General features: G+C 47.3%; 2 protein-coding genes across 2 annotated transcripts in view; one reads left to right on the plus strand and one right to left on the minus strand.

The window, feature by feature from the left end:
• The first annotated feature begins 847 nt into the window (after positions 1–847).
• LCT (lactase) lies at positions 848–16405 on the plus strand. The gene is made up of 17 exons (XM_026040860.1): positions 848–1505; positions 2180–2259; positions 2766–2849; positions 4508–4610; positions 4916–4994; positions 5555–6242; positions 6610–7255; positions 7825–9384; positions 9696–9964; positions 10194–10484; positions 11760–11958; positions 12192–12394; positions 12600–12709; positions 13762–13896; positions 14657–14877; positions 15379–15605; positions 16152–16405. The coding sequence occupies exons 1-17, from the start codon at positions 848–850 to the stop codon at positions 16344–16346; spliced, it is 5748 nt and encodes a 1915-aa protein (XP_025896645.1). The 3' UTR covers positions 16347–16405.
• Positions 16406–17060: 655 nt separating this feature from the next.
• The window catches only part of UBXN4 (UBX domain protein 4), an 8858-nt gene continuing 6919 nt past the window's right edge, over positions 17061–18999 (minus strand). The window contains exons 11-12 of the mRNA XM_026040853.1: positions 18612–18820; positions 17061–18011 (exon numbers count right to left, since the gene is read on the minus strand). Of these exons, the coding sequence (XP_025896638.1) occupies positions 17873–18011; positions 18612–18820 (348 nt within the window). The 3' untranslated portion in view covers positions 17061–17872. The remainder of the gene's footprint in view (positions 18012–18611; positions 18821–18999) is intronic.

The raw sequence follows: 18999 nt of genomic DNA on the forward strand, positions 1-18999 counted from the left end.
AACACCTGGTTGTTAAAGGAAATARTTAATTTAAACATGTATATTAAGGCAACGTAGAGAGCGGGTTCAGCAAATGTACTCAGCTCTTCTGTTCTGCTGTATTTGAATGTAGCAAAGTAGGATTTTCTCCTCCTTGTGCAGCTCCGGTGACCTGTGTGAACTGAGTGGGTGATCTGTGTATTTGCTGTGCATGTGCTCTCAGGGTAGAGGAAGGAGGCCTATGGAAAGCAGTAAATTATACTGTTCAGCCTCCTGGAGGTTATTGAGTTYGGGGATAACTCCACGGAACACATACATTGTTGCTGGTTCCTGAATTTAGAAACCAACCACTTTTCCTTCCACTAGGTAGGATGCCACATCACATGTCTCCTTGAAGCACGAAGCTTCAAAGCACAAGCCCAGCTCCTTCCTGGAAGCCTGCCCTGAGTCATGGAGATGCCCAGACCTACCAGTGAGGGTAACTACTCCTGGTGGATTCTTTTGCGTGCTGGGATTTTTCTTAAAAAGCCATGAGGAGGAGATGAAAAGCATGGTCTGATTTTCATCATAACGTCCTCTAAAATGCAGGCCGTGCTACCAAATGACTACGCCCAAGTGTAAAGGGCAACCTGAGCATCTAGGAAATATTAATCTGTGTTTCCTGTGACCTTTTTCCAACTGATTGGTTGAGAGTGTTTTTACTTTATTGCTTTGGATAAATAAAGTAATATAAATAAAGTCCTCATAGATTATCACTCTTGTGCCAGCTTGTTCTGTGAACGCTTCTTTGTGTAATCGATAGTTTAAGTTAAATATTAATTCTCCTATAGTATAAATAATATGAAATAATTCTGAAGCAGGGCCAGAGATGGGGCTGGTAAATAAGATGATCTTCCTTGTCTTGTTAGCCTTTCCCGGTTTCGTGATACACAGAGGATTAACTCAGGATCTTATTTCCATTGCCGGACCCTGGGAGCTAGAAGGCAGTTTGCATCTACAGAAGCGAGTCCTGCCTGAGGAAGCTCAGACCCCYGTCGGAGGTGAAGCCCACAGCGACCCCTGCCAACAGGATCCTCTGCCTCCCGACCTACCCCGATACCTGTCCCAGCTCCGCGAGGCTGGCRCGACGCACTACAAAGTCTTCCTGCCGTGGGGCTGCCTCCTGCCGAAGGGAGACTCCAGGCAGCCGGCCGAAGCTCAAGTGCGGCGCTACCGGGAGCTGCTGACGGCGCTGGCCGCAGCCGGCCTGCGCCCGCTGCTGGTGCTGCACCGGCGGCGGGTGCCGGGCACGGTGCTGGCGCGCGTGGCGCGCGGGCCGCCCGCCGCCTTTGCCGGCCTCTTTGCCGAGTACGCCGAGTTCAGCTTCCGCACCTTCGGCGGCCTGGCCGGCGCGTGGCTCTCCTTCAGCGACGTGCCGGAGGTGCTGGCCAGCCTGCCGTGGCGCAGGCGGCGGGAGCGCGCGCAGGCCCTGGCCGCCGCTCACCGGAGCGCTTACCGCATCTACCGCCACGGGCACGCGCCGGCAGGTAAAGGGCGCTGTGCACGAAGCACCCGCTCACAAGGAATTTGGGGTGGGATACGTGGCAGTTCTGTGTGCGTGTGCCCTAGCCCTGATATACCCTCTGTCATCCCTCCAAGATGCACAGAAATGTTTTAATAGTAGACTCCTTCACATTGATCATTTCGATAATTGTTTATAACTTGCTGATAATTACATTTCACGTGAAACGTAGCCAAGCTGCTTGAGGAGAAATATGTAACATTTTGGCCTTTTGTGTGCTTTTCTTAAAAATCATTTGGTCACAACTAATTTTAAAGCAAACTATTATAGGAGAAGTCATGAAAAAGAAAGATCTTGTTTATAAGCATAATATAGAAGAGAACCCACTGGATAGTTGCTTTTGGATCCTCCTTGCAAGCAGCAAGTTATCATTGCTGCTCATAAATGATAACTTAAAAATCTTAAGACTGAGGAAGAAATTCCTTGAACAGCAATTCCTGAACTCTGCTGTTGGAGTTCTACTTTCTTCAACTCCCCTTTAAAATCACAGTGAGTGTTCTCTGACTTGCTACTTAGGGSACTGTTTCTGATGATTAACATCTTCAAAAATTTCCAGCTGATTTTAAAATAACCAAAATGAATTACAGTCTTTCTTTCATTTGTTCTTAATACACTAATAGGCTTCCCCTTTCTTTCAAGGTGGAAAAATGTCCATTGCTTTAGATTTGGATCATACCTTGGATGTCGCTTCATTACAGTTGCTATCAGTTTCTCTTCAGGTAACGCTTTAATAGAAATGGCTTCCAAAATAATTTCATTAGGTTAGTATTTTTTTTATGTACAGGATCAAGTGATCAAGCTCAACTGATCACAAGATCAAAGATTTCTGAAGTGGACTTTCCCCAAACTCTTATTTATAAGGCCTCACTGAACCTCATTGTTAGTTGCAAAGGTTTCTCTGCTTGATTAATCATTGATTCCCTCAGTCTTATTAATTTAAGGTGCAGTTGTAAATAATGAATATTAAATGCATAAAGTACACTTACAATTTGTGCTAATGCTTCTAAGATCTTGCATTGTTTGGAAAGAGAGACTAAGAAAAATCTCCCCAGGCAGTATCCAGCTCATACACACTGTATTGTTCAGGCCTCCCTTATAGCCATGTGACTTCCTATTTGAAAAACTTAACTATATTTAACCATGTCAACTATTTTATATGTTGTTAACATAATACATAAAAAAAAAAAGCCTCCAGGATTATTTTTTTTTATTTTGATGTTTCCAGGATTCATTAGACTTCCTGTCTCTCAATGTGCATTACAATTGTGGAAATGAAAGTGATTTCTACGTGAAGTTGGGTGAATTCCAGGTAACTTTGGGTACAATGTTAATGGAAAATGAACATTGCATTTCTATAGTGCTCCAGACTGATGAAGTTCCAATTTGCTTTCAGTTTATACAGCTCCAAATATGTCTGGAATTTGTACCCATCTAGCCGAAGGGAAAACTATGTCTTTAATACTTTTAAATTACTTTATTGAGATTTTTCTAAAAAGGGAAAATGCTTTAATGTGCTATGTATGATAAAGATATACACATCTAAGCACTCCATTTCAAGTGCTCCTAAAGTGGAGCTGTATRTTCCTAAAATGAAATATCAGGAGCAGAACAGATGAGATAAAACCATCATTGCTGTGATAGTTCTATTGAACTTCAGAAAACATCTGTAACAACTTACTTTGCAAATGAGGCCTGTTATAGTAATTCTCACATTATGAATCAAAAATAAAATCACGGTTTTCTATCTCTTGGGTATCTTCTGGAGGAACCTAGGCCTTACATGATCCTTGTTTCTGCAGTGATGAGCACAGAGGCTGTGAGCCTTGCTCAGAGCCATAAAGCAAAGAGAAGTACAGCCAGAAGGGACTTCGTAAGGCTTTGACTTATCTGCCTCTCCTGTGTATTGATAACAGGATAGTTACTCCCTATAAAGAGGAGAGTGGTTGACAGGCCAGAAATGAAGAGCAAGAAGTGAAAACTCCCTACATATCATCTTTGGAAAACCACTAAGGAATAGAAAAATGGTGAAGATTGATAGAATTGCAGAGGTGGAAAACAGACCATAAACAGAAGGGGAACTCTTGTGTTCTGTGAAGCGTTTCAAAGCGGTGCTGGTTTGCTGTGAGAGCTCAGGAAACAGCTGCATGCTGCTTGATGTTTTTCTGACTTAAAAACAGTGTCTGAAAGTACTGAAAATGATCAGCTGGTGTTCACCCATGCAGGAAATAACGGGAATGGCATAATTCTGCTGCCCGGGACTTTGAATTGCTCTCTCCTAAGTGTTTGATAAGCTGTTAGGCTGGTAGTTCTATATCAGAAGATGCTCTTATGTTCTAGAGCTGGTTCTGCAACTGCACTRCAGTACGTTTCAACTCCATGTCAGCAGAGGCAGTGCTAGCAATATTAACAAGGACAAGTTTGCAGAAGGATAGCACCACATGGCAGTGGCCACACTGTTATAGGCTCGTACTGATATTAAAACCTGTGAGGTATTAAAACCTGAATTGCATTGTTAAAATGGGTGTGATAAGAGTCACCCAGCAACTGAATGGCAGATCAAGGAGTCTTCCAGTAGGCTTGMTCTCTTTAAGGTCCCAGCATGGTGTATTTACTCCAAAAATCTGAAGTGGGTCAAACATATACGGCATCTGATTCTAAACAAGTAAACTTAATGAAAAAATATGCTTCCCTGTGCCTTCTCAATGAAAAGTTAAACACCAAATTTTTTCAGGATGTATGTTTTGATTTGCATGGGGCTTTTTTGTGGGATAAGAGGTAAATAATTGATGATATTTAATGCTTGCCTTGATTTATGAATCAAGATTCAAAGAACTTTCTCTGATGCTCTGATTTTTCTAGATATTTCATGTTCTGTGTTAAAAGGAACAAATGCCAAGAGCATGTTTTTACTAGCTGATCTGTACTTATTTCCTACAACTTTTGATTGTTTGACTTTTGATTTTGTAGAATATCTGGAAGGACACAGAGGTTTTGCTTTTTAGTGTGAAGTTCATTAATTGTGCTTCCATAGAAGAGAAGGCACTCATGCCATTGCCTTTAATTATCAGAGGTAAGTAAAATGTTTCAGGAAAGAGGAGGGTTTTTTTAGATAGGCCTGAATGGGAAATTACAGAGGAGACTCAAAGTTTTCAGTCTAGACAGTATGTGGTTTCTTTGTAGCCTTTTTCATTTATTTTTTATGAGAAAATGCAAGTGCATAATAAAACTACAGTGAATTGAACTTGAGGAAAACTGGGCATTGTTTATGGAGGAAAAGAAATCAAAAGGTATTGTGGGCATAACTAGTGTCACCTGGTATGTGGCGTCTAAGTTGTGACCGAGTTCATCGCTTCTGGTTTCTTTTTTTTTTTTTAGCCATTAATAAAGAAAAACCACGTACAATTGGGTATGACATTAATGAATTCTTGAGCTTCTCATCGAATCACGCCCCAAGGTACGTTTGTTTTTTTTCTCTCCCTTAAATCAGATACTATAAGAAGGTGGTGTTATGAAAAACAAGTGTGTTAGACAGACACAAGATTTTTAGTTGAAAAATCTGCTCCTAGTCTCTGAAAGGCCTGGAGCGGCCTGCTAAGTCTGGTCCCTATTAGAGGTAAGCATCTCATGTAATCCTCTTCCACACGCTCACCCTTAGTCACCCAGATTGCACCTTCAAGCCCTTACTAACAGTTACGTTTTAGTTTATCCAGTAGAAACCCATACAACAATTTAATTATGTGAAATAGCTACATACTGCAAGGATTGTTTTTTGCATCTTTGATTTAGGTGTAATGTGTTATGCAAAACTACCTGCAAAAAATGCTTCAGATCTGTAGGTCTTAAGCACCTCTGTATTTAACACTTTGCTTCATTTGCCAGCTGAATGACAATAGGTTGGATTGATGCAATGATGAAAGAGCTATAGCCTGCRTAGCATGCAGAGCTGAATGCAAGGCAAACAACCCTTTCATCTGCCTCAGAAATTTTAATAACTTTTTATTCTTCTGCTTCCAGCATAACAAATACTCCAAGGAAGAAGCTAGCTGCTGTTCTTGCCCCCCAGTCCTCCTATCAAACCGTCTGGGAGATGTTTGCTAACCAGCCTGAGTTGGAGAGGGATTCTTTTCTGCAGGATGTTTTCCCAACTGGTTTCCTCTGGGGCACATCCACAGGTGCCTTTAACATTGAAGGAGGTTGGGCAGAGGATGACAAAGGAGAGACCATTTGGGATCACTTTGGGCATGAAGGCCAAGTCTACATGAATCAAACAGCAGATGTGGCGAGTGACAGCTACTATAAAAGCAGCTATGATGTCTACCTGCTCAGGGGTCTTCGGCCCCAGCTGTATAAATTTTCTATATCCTGGTCCAGACTTTTCCCTTCTGGCATCAGCGCTAGTCTCAACTCCAACAGCGTGTTTTATTATCACCGGTTAATTAAKAGCTTGCTAGACTCTAACATTGAGCCCATGGTGACTCTGTTCCACTGGGATCTCCCACAAGCTCTGCAGGTTCTTGGTGGCTGGCAGAATGAAAGCATCATAGATGCTTTTGTACGCTATGCAGACTTATGCTTTGCCACCTTTGGGAATGAGGTCAAGTTCTGGATTACTTTCCATGAGCCTTGGGTTATCAGCTACGCTGGCTATGGCACCGGAGAGCATCCTCCAGGAATCACCGACCCAGGAGTAGCATCTTACAAGGTGAGATGAGGCCATCGCTAGGATCCCACAGCTCYTGTTGTTGTTCTCTGCCAGTTCTGTACCTCAGCTCTGCTAAAGCCTCATGTGGCCTCTGAGATTTGTTTTTGGAATATGTAGTACTTGAGATAAAATGAGGTGGTTAATGAAGTATGTCTTTATTTTTCCTTTCTAGAAGCTGGTGGTGATAGCCAGCTTCTTCCTCTGCTTAATTCAAAGCAGTTTCCCCGCTGCACTTCTGGCCATGGTTATTTATCTTGTTAGGGTTTCTTGTTTCAGAGGGAGCCAGTCTTCCCACACAGCTGTAATTTCAATTYTAGGAGTTCTTGTGCAAAGGTGTGTGACATACTTTCCTGTTTTCTGTCCCCAGGTGGCTCACACAATTCTCAAGGCTCATGCCAAGGTTTGGCACCTGTATAATGACAGATACCGTTCTCTGCAGAAGGGAAAGGTAGGGCTGGTGCTGAATTCAGACTGGGCTGAACCCAAGACTCCAACCAACCCTGAGGACGTGATAGCATCCGAGAGGTACCTGCAGTTCATGCTTGGCTGGTTTGCTCATCCTATATTTGTTAATGGGGATTACCCAGATATCCTGAAGGCTCAGATCCAGCAAGTAAACCAGCAGTGCCCCACAGCAGTTGCCCAACTGCCTGTATTTACTGAGGAGGAGAAGTCCTGGGTGAAGGGGACTGCAGATTTCTTTGCTCTTTCACATTACACGACGCGCCTGGTTAGTGCAGGGACTAACAACACCTGCGCTCCAGCCTACGAGAGCATTGGGAACTTCTCACTGCACGTAGATCCGTCGTGGCCACAGACTGCCTCCTCTTCCATCCATGTGGTCCCTTGGGGGTTAAGAAGGCTGCTGAAGTTCGTGTCCCAGGAATACACGGGGACGAAGATCCCGATTTACATAGCAGGCAATGGCATGCCGACAGCAGACGGAGGGGATGCCATTAATGACACTCTGCGAGTGGACTATTTACGTCTGTACATCAATGAGGCTCTAAAAGGTATGGAAAACGGGAGGATATTTTGTTCTTGTTGATTTTTTTTTCCCCTGCTGATGGCAACTCCTTATTTTATCGTTTCTACAACGGTTGGCTTTAAAACGTCACCATTTATGTAGTGATGTGAAGTCAACCACTTCTGCTATATCTAGTGTGATGTTATAAACTTGAGGCCATCTGGTGTCCAAATGTGGGATTTTTTCATGCTATTTAGATGAGGAAATAGCATTTTCATATAGGCAGATAAAGACGGCAGCACCTGAGGTCAGTCTCTCTATTGGAAGCCTGCTTGTACTTCAGCTTCCAGATAATTTGAGTGCTATAAAGTTGTTACCTGTGCAGGTCTTGAAGATTAGGATGGAACTTGTTTTCTTCCTGATTAGATAGGTGGATCTAACTGACAACACCCTGTACCATTTCAAGAGAGAATTTATAAGGACATATTTATTTATATATTTATAATAATTTATTATTGTTTGTACCTGTACTGAATTGTTTGGACCTGTACTGTTTCTGAATGTACCAGAAACTATTAAGATATGTAACAGTGTCTTTTCCTATTTCTGTGACAGCGGTGAAGCTCGATGCAGTTGAGGTTCAGTCATACATTGCTCGATCATTGATTGATGGCTTTGAAGGCCCAATGGGGTACAGCCTAAAATTTGGGCTACATCATGTCAATTTTGAAGATAGCAACAGACCAAGGACCCCCAAGGCATCTGCTTCTTTCTACTCCAGTGTTATTGAAAATAATGGTTTCCCAGCCAAAGTCTTGAACACATTTTCTACTTCTGTGGTATTTAACCCACCTGTGTCATCAAAATTGCCAAATTTAACAGCATCAGAAGTTCCCTCAAAGGCAAAGGTTGTTTGGGAGAAATTTTCATCACAAAGTAAGTTTGAAAGGGACATGTACTTCTATGGCACCTTCCCAGAGGGCTTCATGTGGGGCACGTCGTCGTCAGCCTACCAGATAGAAGGAGGCTGGGATGCCGATGGCAAAGGCCCCAGCATTTGGGATACTTTCACCCATGTCCCAGGCAACATAAATAACAATGATAATGGAGACGTAGCCTGTGATAGCTACAACAAAGTGGAGGAAGATCTTTACATGCTGAGAGCCTTAGGGGTGAACAGCTACCGTTTCTCTTTGTCTTGGCCTCGGATTTTCCCTACGGGAAGAAACAGTTCAATAAACAGCCATGGTGTTGACTACTACAACCGTCTCATTAATGGATTGGTTGCAAGCAACATCACTCCAGTGGTCACGCTGTATCACTGGGACCTGCCACAAGCTCTGCAGGACATCGGTGGCTGGGAGAACAGCTCTCTCATCGAGCTGTTTGATAGTTTTGCAGACTTCTGTTTCCAGACCTTTGGGGACAGGGTGAAGTTCTGGCTTACGTTCAACGAGCCCCACGTTGTCGCCTGGATCGGCTATGGCACGGGGCAGTTCCCACCCAATGTCAACGACCCCGGTGAGGCTCCCTACAGGGTTGCACACACCCTRCTGAAAGCTCACGCCAGGGTCTACCACACATATGACAGCAAATACAGAGCGAGCCAGGGGGGAATTGTCTCTCTGAGCCTCAATGCTGAGTGGGCTGAGCCAAAGACGCCGAGCGACCGCAGGGAYGTGGAGGCTGCAGACCGGTACCTGCAGTTCATGCTGGGGTGGTTTGCACACCCCATCTTCAAAACGGGAGACTACCCTGACGTCATGAAATGGAAAGTAGGGAACAGGAGCGAGCTGCAGCACCTGCCGTCGTCCCGCTTGCCCGTTTTCACAGCTGAGGAGCGCGAGTACATCAGGGGCACGGCTGATGTTTTCTGTTTCAACACCTACACCGCCAAAATTGTCACTCATGCAACAACCCGTCTGACGCCGTTCTCTTATGAGCATGACCAGGAAATAGCAGTGTCGGTTGACAGCTCGTGGCCTTCCTCGGCTGTTGCTGAACATCGGGCTGTGGCCTGGGGAATGAGGAGGCTGCTGAACTGGATCAAAGAGGAATATGGAAATCCCCCAATCTACGTCACTGAGAACGGGGTAGGGATAAAGACCAAGTCAGATGTTGACGACACCAACAGGATATTTTACTACAAAACATACATCGATGAAGCTCTGAAAGGTACCAGTTTTTATTCTGGAATACTGGGGGTATCTGTGCATCTTCCCCCCTCAAATTCTGCTTGATTCCTTCAACTAAGGAGTAGCTTTTAATCACTTGGTATCAATCYTGAAGTAGTCCAAACACCAGGCAAACATACTGTTTCTTTTTATACTCTTTTCCTTGGCCATTTACCCTTTAGTTATTTACTGTCAGCTTTATGAAGGTGTGAAGTGTCTGCGTATGAACTGCTTGTCATTCACTCACTGTGTGATACCACGGATGCTSTTCCACTGCTTATGGTCTAATATCTCTTAAAATCTATGCTTCAGCTTGCAGGCTGGACGGTGTTAACCTGCGAGGATATGCCACTTGGTCTTTGCTGGATAACTTTGAATGGTTGAATGGGTATGATCCGAGGTTTGGATTGCACCAGGTTGATTTTGATAATCCCAACAGACCAAGAACCCCAAAGCGCTCGGCCATCTACTACTCAGACATCATCCGCGATAACGGTATCCCGGAGTCCTCCGAAAATGGCTTTTTGTACGGGGAGTTTCCAAAGAACTTCTTTTGGAGTGTAGCAACTGCAGCATATCAGGTTAGGAAAGAGCTGAACTCAAACGAGCTCCTGTCGTTCTGGGCTTTGCTGCTAAGTTTTGTTTTGAGATCTTAGTGATTTGATGAGGCAAAAATCTTATTGCTTCTAGTATTACATTGATAAATTAAATTGCTGGGCAATGGTGCCAAGAAGCCTAATAAGGCTGAATTCTTTTTTAAGTCCTAATCTGGGGGTTTACTAACATTTCCCCACCACCCTGTAATCACAGATCGAGGGAGCGTGGAGAGCAGATGGGAAAGGGCTTAGCATTTGGGATCAATACGCTCATACTCCCTTGAAAATCAGCAACGATGAGAACGGCGACGTAGCCTGTGACAGCTACCACAAGATCGAGGAGGACGTGGCCATGCTGAGGGAGCTCAGGGTGTCTCACTATCGCTTTTCCATCTCCTGGTCGCGCGTGCTGCCGGACGGGACGCTCAGCTACGTCAACGAAGCGGGACTGAGCTACTACGAGCGGCTTGTGGATGCCCTGCTGGCCGCCAACATCAAGCCACAGGTAACAGCRCAAATGGCCTCCAAACCTGGCACAGTGCCGGAGTTAGGTGTTAGCCGGCCTCTTTTCAGTGGTGGACTGCGACAGGACTAGAGGAAATGGCCACAAGCTGAGGCACCAAAAGTTCCACAGGAACTTAAGAAAACACTTCTTGACAGTGAGGGTGACAGAGCCTTGGAACAGGCTGCCCAGAGGGGTTGTGGAGTCTCCTTCCTTGGAGATCTTTAAAATCTGCTTGGAYGCAGCCCTGTGCCACGTGCTGTAGGTGACCCTGCGTGAGCAGGGGGGTTGGACTAGATGACCTCTGAGGTCCCTTCCAACCTTAAGCATTCTGTGATTCTGTGATTATCCTGACGTCAAAGATTAAACCCTGGCTCTTGGGTTTTCCCTGCCTGATCCCCATGATCTGATGCCCTCAGGAACCTGTTGATCCCAGTGGTTTTTCACAAACCACAGGCAGGGATCTCACAGCTGCCTCARCCTCCCAGTCCCCTCAGCACAGTCTGACCTGGCCCTGTACAAGCTCTCCTTGTGGCCTTTGCTTTTTATGTGTCTACCTTTTTTTGTATTTTGTCATTTTTTATATTTATTTGTCTATTACTTCTCCCTGCCCTATTTAGAGGCAGGATAAGCAAGCATAAGCGTATAGATAACTATGTGTGTGTTTGTTATCTAGGACTGTTTCGTTTATTTGTTCATAGCTTTACTATGTAGCTGCTGTATCTGTTACTGAGATGATGTGGTGGGGTGGCTGGAAGAAAAGAGCCTCTTCTGCTCCATTTAGGCCCCTGCCCAGTGCCACAAGGTCCCCGGAAGGGAAGGGAGGTAGCCTGGCCACCTGGGCCACCCTCCCAGGTGGGTCGTGTCTGTGCCCGAGCAGACCTGTGTCCCCATGGTTGTGCTCTGCAGTGGTTGGGCTGATGCAGCAAAACAAGCCGGTCCTTCTAGCGGGCTGTATTTCACCTGTCGATGCAGGTGCAGCAATTCCTGCCTGAGCTGAGGTGTTGCTGTCAGAGGGGTGTTGTGGTTTGGGCTTGTAAGACTGAAGATGAGAGCTTGCCCTTCGCAGTGAGGCAGGCCCCTAGGGTCGGTCACTTCCCCATGTCCTACAGAAGCTGGGACCCTGACAAGGAGGTGCTTTACTTGAGAATGTGGTGATCCCTGAGAATTGGAGCCTGGCGCAGGACAGCGGGTCTGCAAATGGAAGCAGGGTCTGTATCCGTGGATGAGCAGTTCCGCTGCCCCGGCTGAGCCGCCTCTCCCTCTCTGTCCCTGCAGGTGACAATTTATCACTGGGACCTCCCGCAGGCCCTGCAGAACGTCGGGGGCTGGGAGAACGACACCATAGTTGAGCGGTTTAAGGAATACGCCGAGCTGCTTTTCCAGAGACTGGGAGACAGAGTGAAGTTTTGGATAACCATCAACGAGCCCTACAATGTGGCATACTATGGGCACGGCACGGGCACGGCCGCCCCGGGTGAGCGCCGGGCACTGCCCCGGGGCTGCGCGGGGCACAGGAGGATTGGGCTCCTGATCTGGGGGTGCTGAAGGTGCCTCCTGCTCCTCCTCACGGCCCCGGCTCCTCTTGCACCCACCTGCACAAGCACCAACTGCTTTCGCCACACAGACCCCCTTGGCAGCAAGGGGGAGGCAGGGGCAGAGCCCCCCACCCGCGTTGCTGCCTGTACCATCGCTCTCCCTGCCCYGCAGGTATCTCCCTTCGGCCGGGGCGAGCCCCCTACATCGTGGCGCACAACTTAATAAAGGCCCACGCGGAAGCCTGGCACGTCTACAACGACAAGTACCGTGCGGAGCAGCAAGGATTAATCTCCATCACCATCAACTCGGACTGGGCCGAGCCGAGGAACCCCCACAAGCAGGAGGACCATGATGCTGCCAGGCGGTACCTGCAGGTGCCCTGCTCCTCGGGTCCTTCTCTGTGTGCTGGGATGCCCGGGCCTCTCCCTGCACCAGCTCATCGAATTTGCTGCCCTCGGGCGGGTGTCTGCCTGTCTCCGCGAGTTATTCATTATGAATTCTGATATAAAGCAGCACATGGAGAGTAACTAGTTAAATCACGTGTCAAAGCAAATGTTTATTCCTCGTTTCTTGGTTTAGTTCCTTGCAGGCTGGTTTGCTCATCCTATTTTCAAAAACGGCGATTACAGTGAAGTGATGAAAACGAGGATTCGGGAGCGTAGTTTGGCTCAAGGCCTGAGCAAGTCGAGGTAAGGACAGAGGCGTGTAGCTATTTGACGTGTTACCTACAACTTGCTTTTCTGCTAGATTAAGAAGTGCCCTCCAGCAYGTCCAGCTTCTGGGGAATAAATTCTGCCAACCCTGGGCAGCCCCCTCTCGCTAGCAGCATTGGGAGTGCTTTAAACAGCGGTTACCCATGGACCAAATTCCCAAGGGGACCTTTCCTTCCAGCTAAAACAGAGCTGGGCACTTACCCCTCACTCCAGGGTATCCTTGATGTCCCTGACTCCCTTTCCTGCCCTATCGTGGCACGTAGGGCTTCAGTTGCAGGGCTCAGATCCCAAAGGGACATGGTGGCTCTGGGGTGGCCCATTCACAAGCAGGGCCTGTCACTTGCACATGGAAAAGAGCTCCTGTAGCTGCTGCTTGTTCCCCTGTTCCTGGGCTCCGAGCAGGAGCGCGGGGAGCTCCGCGAGCCGGGCAGGGGCCGGGGCCCCGGGCGCAGCGGGATCTGCGGGCAGCTCCCCATGGCCRCTCGTGTTTGTTTCATTCCTTTTCCTGTGCTTGCCAGGGGTCATGATTCCTTTTCAGGCCTGTCCTGATCCCTGCTCAGAGGCACCACACAGCCTCATCATGGAGTCTCCTCCTCACGTGCACTGCTTCTGAGCGAGCCCTGGGAGCAGAGAGCTTGGTTACTTCTCACTCAACAGCGCTTTCCATGTGCTGTTTATTACCTGTCCTCCTTGCCCCTTCCTTTGGGTTTTTAGAGCTCTTGATGTTTTATTTAGCAAACTGCAGCAGGGAGGAGGCTCTGTGCGAGCTTAACCCTTTGCATTCCGCAGCTGGGGAGAAACCTGCGCTCAAAGGGCTGAACATTGCTCTTTGGCTTTGTCAGATGCTCTTAGGACAAAAATATTTCTGACTCAAATGCACCTTTGAGATCAAACAGGAYGTAGGTAACTGGTAGATAACATCCATGTCTTTAGCTTATGTAAAAGGATTGATGGGGGRAGGATAGAAACAGAAGGGGAAATCCTGAAAAAAAAATGTGTTTTGAGGAGTTTGTGCTTTTCCATTGCAGACTGCCAGAATTTACAGAAAGCGAGAAGCAGAGAATTAAAGGCACCCACGACTTCTTTGGGCTCAATCATTATACCACCGTCTTGGTCTACAATTTAAACTACCCTGCGGCTGTTGCGTCCTACGACTCTGATAGGTAAGACATGAATGTAGATTCGTGGTCAAAGAAAATGTGTCCTCGTGGAGCCGGAGCCCATTTGCAGYGTAAGGTGATGGAAACCACGCGACAAACACACTGAGCTGTTGTAGGCAACACTAGAGAAAATCCGCAGGCAGGAACTGTGACTTCTGCAGTGATGGCCTTTTACAGACCTGATTAGAAAAGCAAATGATTACAACAGCACAAAAAAAAGAAAGGCAGCTTCTAAAAGCCAACACTTCTGAGTCTCTTCATGCTGTGGTATCAGTTTTAGGTGGTATTTATCACATTTTATGGTCAGAATGGAGTTTGAAATGTTAAACACCTGACTTCCTCATTTCTGGACACTGCTCCATTTGCTGTTGAGCAGTGGTTGGTTCCCTCATTAATTTTTTAACTTAATTTAAATAGCTGAATCACTTCATGTGTAAATATACAGAATTCAAGATTTTTGTTTAGCTCTGAATTTCCCTCCCCAGTTTCAAATGCTAAACAGTAGGACCTTGCTGAGGTAATTAAGGCCCCACCATGGAGGGGGACAGAAGCGCTCCTGTTTGTAGGAGCACATACCACTTTGGAGTGTAGCTGCATTGGGGGTTATAGGCTGAAAAGAGGAGGTGGTTTTAAAGCCCAAAGCCCCATCAGGCTTGTGCTGCAGTGAACTAACAAGCAGCAGCGGCTCAGCCGTAGCTGCGTGGGGCAGCCCGTGATTCCACGCGCGGTTCTGCGGAGCTCAGCAGCCCGTGTCCCCCCGCAGGGGCGTCGCCTCCGTGTCCGACCGCAGCTGGCTGGGCTCGGGCTCTTTCTGGCTGCACGTGACACCCTCCGGCTTCGGAAAGCTCCTCAAGTGGATTTGGGACGAGTACAAGTCTCCGATTTATGTGACCGAAAATGGGATTTCAGAAAGGGGAGACGTCGACCTCAACGATACTTGGCGGATCAATTACTTTAAGAGTTACCTTAATGAGGCACTGAAAGGTAAGGCTGCGTTTCCGTGTGCTCACCCAAGGCTCTGGGGAGCAGATGGTGAGGGAAGGGGATGAGGAGCTGAGATGCTGCACAGCTCCCACCTCTCTTGGCTTATTCCATGTCTGCTACTGCGAACTTGGGATTTAGCACAAGCTGCTCATGGATAGCCAAGGCACCAAGTGCTTGTTTGCTGCCTTTTACCAGTGAGCACCACATATGCATCCATTTAAACGCTACCTGCATTTCAAACGCTTTTATTCTCTTTTTATAAATGTTAATGAACAAAAACCTCTGACTTCTTAAGCGCAAAGCTGAGCAGGGTCCAGCCGTGGCTGCCCAAGCTCCCTGGCTGAGCGGTAGCGGTAACTGGGCAGGTGCCCAGAACGTGCACAAAGCAGCAGAGCGGGGAAAACGCGGGACAGGAGGGGAGGCCGGGGCAGGAGAAGGAGGGGAGGCCAGGGTTAACGCAGCGATAACCTGTGCCCGCTCCGGTGGCCTCCCCGGGCGCAGCCTACATGATCCAGGACGTGGACCTGCGCGGCTACGCAGCCTGGACGCTCATGGACAACTTCGAGTGGGCTGTGGGCTTTGCCGAGAGGTTTGGGCTCTACCACGTGAACCGCACGGATCCGGCGCTGCCGCGGCTGCCCAAGGCCTCGACCAAGTTCTACGCGCAGCTCGTGCGGTGCAACGGCTTCCCCGAGCCCGGCAGGCCCCACCCCTGCCTGGAGCCGGAGGTGCYGGGTAAGTGATGTGGAGCCGCGGGCGCGTGAGCTCTGCAGCCCTAAGCCCCAAAGATTCCCGGGACTGCGGCCTTTGGACACTCATGTTCCCTGGAATTAGGCACACTCAGCCTAGGCTGAAAATGCTGTGTGTAGTAACATGCCTAGCAAAGGGCCTGTCCCCAAACGCTGTTAAGTGAACCCAAGCGCGTGCTCCGGTACTTACRGTGTTGCTGAACCACAGAAACGCAGTAACCCCCAAACTTGTTTAAAATAGTACACTTACTAGTTAAGGACGCCGTATTTTGCCAAAGCCTTGGGGAATCCTCTTGCCTACTACGTTCTCTGAAGTGTTATTCATTACATAACCTTCACTGATTCTTTTTTTCCTAATAAGCCTAGGAAGCTTTTGGGGTGACTGCRAGGGTCACTGGCCCCTCAGCCTCTCAGGGCCTCCACTGCGAGTCTCGGTTGTGCCTTTATTCCRAATGACTCCCCCGTGTCCACACGAGCGGCTGCGAGGGGCTGAGCTCTGACCTGCTGCTCTTGTGTCCCCCAGAGCCGCTGCCGCCAACGCAGGCCAGCCCGGGGCTGCACAGGGCCGTCCGCTTCCTGGGGCTGGAGCTGGCGCCGCCCAACGCTGAAGCGGCCCTCTACGTGCTCCTGGCCCTCGCGGCCCTCGCGGCCCTGGGGCTCCTTCTCTTCTCCTTTCTCTATAGAAAGCTCTTCAAAAGATCCCGGGAAGGTAACACATGAAAACCACTAAAATGTAAGTTTTGTTTTGCTTGTTAGAAGGTGGGGAACAGAGGTGCTCTTCAACCTTGCAAACACCAACACTGTGTGGCACCTGCCACCAAGAAAAACACTACAGGTTAATGCTGCTGCTACTGCAGTTTAGTAGATCTTAGACCTGGCTTCCTCTCCTTCTGTTGCTTGCTTAACAACTTCAAACTACAGATATAAAATACCTTGACTAACTGAGCTGTTCTCATACATGACTGATGTGATTTCTTAGTTTTACCTTTGCTTGTTTCATGATGTAGAAAGTTTCTGAATTTGAACTTTCATCTATTCTTCTCCTTCATTATCAGAATCCTTTGAGAGTCTCAGTGAAGATCTAGTTTCTTTGTGCTCTTAAAACAAGTTTGTCTTAGTATAGGTGAAAATGAGCCTGGAAAGTACACTGCTCTAGTATAGCTACTGTACAGAGGAACTCTTTTTTCCATCGTGGTGTGGATGCTATATCCTTTATTTGATTTAAACAGTATTTACAGTATTTCTTTTACTTGTATATTATGAAATAAATTGTTAAAAATCAAAAAAAATTTGTCCCATCACTATGCCTTTACAATTGAACCCTGTGGTACCTTATTAAATAAAGCTGCTTTTAAATAGGAATCTGAAGTAGCACAAACACCAGGAATAAGTCATGTTTAAAGTGAGATGCACAATAAGGGGATAGGAGAGGGAAAGAGAGTTCGAGCTCTTTCCAGGAGGGAAAATTGTCATTATCCCCCTTCCTACCAGCATTTCCATTTCCTGAGAGACAGGCAAGTGTCGCTCTCCCTACAGCACAGTGCAGACCCAGACCGTGACGGGCGTTTTACCAGATTTCAAGCTAGGCCTGAGTGAAGTCAGCAAAGTGGAACAAGAGGGCTTTTCGGCTCCATTCTTAGCTGCAGTGGCTGGGCCTCAGTCTGCAGCCTTCCTCGGGGCGCAGAGCCTCTTCTGCAGGAGTTACAAGAGAAGCCAGTTCCGTTTTCTGAAAAACCTTTTATTGAGTGCTGCTTGGGGAGTTAAAAACTACAAGGTTTTGCTTGCAGCTGCAGAAGCGAGAAAAAARTTTAACATAAATTAGGTTATCGGATTTGCTACTTATAGTGTTTCTGAAACCCTCATCTTAACAAGTCATTGCCTACCCCAACCTTTATATTAATATATGGCCCTTTAGTTTACAYAGCAGAATATTTATAGATTAGAAAGTGCCTTCCTATGGTAACAGGGATAATGATTATGAAAGCCAAGGGAGACTTTTCAATCTTTAATTCCTTAGAGCTTCTACCGGCCTTGGCTACCCTCCCACTCAATTCTTCTGACTTAGGCAACTTTATTCCATGCTCTCCTGCAGGAATAAGAGTTTTGTAGTTCAGTCAGTGTAAGATAAGCCTTGCATGTCCAGAAACTTCAGCTGACTTAAATCAAATAAAGTAAGAAGGGGAAAAAAAAAAAAGAAAAAAGAGAGAGAGAGAACACCAGACAGCCGTTATTGCAGTTACTTAAAACTACATTTGTTGTGTAGAGTTTCCATTCCATGTATTATTTTCATCTTCTCCATCATCTTGAGTCCTCAGTCTATAGATTTTGCCTTCTTTTTTGAAGTCTTCCCCCCGCTTTTCCATTACTCTTTTCCTGACTGCTTGCCTAGGGTACAAATGACAGAGAAGTCTGACAGTTTCTCTCAGTACCAAGTGCATTTATTACAGTCGCTCCCCTTGTATAAATGGCACGTCCTTCCTGCCCGGGTCCCCACTAACCATTTTCTTGGGCCTTTGTCTCAGGGGAAGTTGTCATTTAGGAGTTGCAYAAACTGCCAGAATCTCATGGGAATTCTGCCTCTAGGGAGCAGCTGCTCCTGCAGCGACACGAGGCTGGTTCAGGCCCCCCTGCCCAGACACTGCGAAATCTTAAGAGCCAAACCCAAAGTTGCTTGAGTTTCTTGCACAACCCCACAGTCACAGCCGGCCATTTAATTTTGAAGTTTTTATCTTCTACACGGTAGCAGCTCGAGTGAAGCTGCGTTTTTAGCTGTAGCTGAATCCCCTATTCCTAACTGGGCGCTGAACCATGTTCCTCCTCTCCTGTAGCTATAAATGGCAGCAAAGAGCAAGGAGTTGGGTTCCTCACACGTGCAAAACCCCAGGCTTCTCAGCCAGGGCCGCAGCTGAGGTAGCAGCCACCAGCAACATGGCTTTGACCCACAGGGAAGCTCCAAAGAGAGGCACCTTCAGCACGCGGCGTTACCTGCTCTGCTCCGAGCTGCTGGAGCCTGGAGGACCTGCGTGTTCCTGCTGATGGGCGGCTCTCGCTGCGGCCTGCGCGGGCGGTGGGCCCGTAAATAGGAAGTTGCTAATAAATCTCCACACGGCCAGGAGAGGATAGAGGATCGTGCCCAGGAACTTCCACAGGTCCCCACCCGAGGCCTGGACCACAGACGATGCAGGTCGTCCYGCCTGTCCGCGAACACACAAAGCAAATGGGAAGACAGTGCAGGGAGTCGGGCAGACCGCTCCATGCATAATTGAGAAGCAGCTCCCTGGTTACTCATTAGACAAAAATACCTTCCCACCACATATCTGCAGAAAAATCCCCCAAATAAGTATTGCTTTTTTTTTTTTTTTTTTTATTTTTT

Source organism: Nothoprocta perdicaria, unplaced genomic scaffold, assembly GCF_003342845.1.
Source record: "Nothoprocta perdicaria isolate Ctin4 unplaced genomic scaffold, notPer1 scaffold_27, whole genome shotgun sequence".
NCBI lineage: Eukaryota > Metazoa > Chordata > Aves > Tinamiformes > Tinamidae > Nothoprocta > Nothoprocta perdicaria.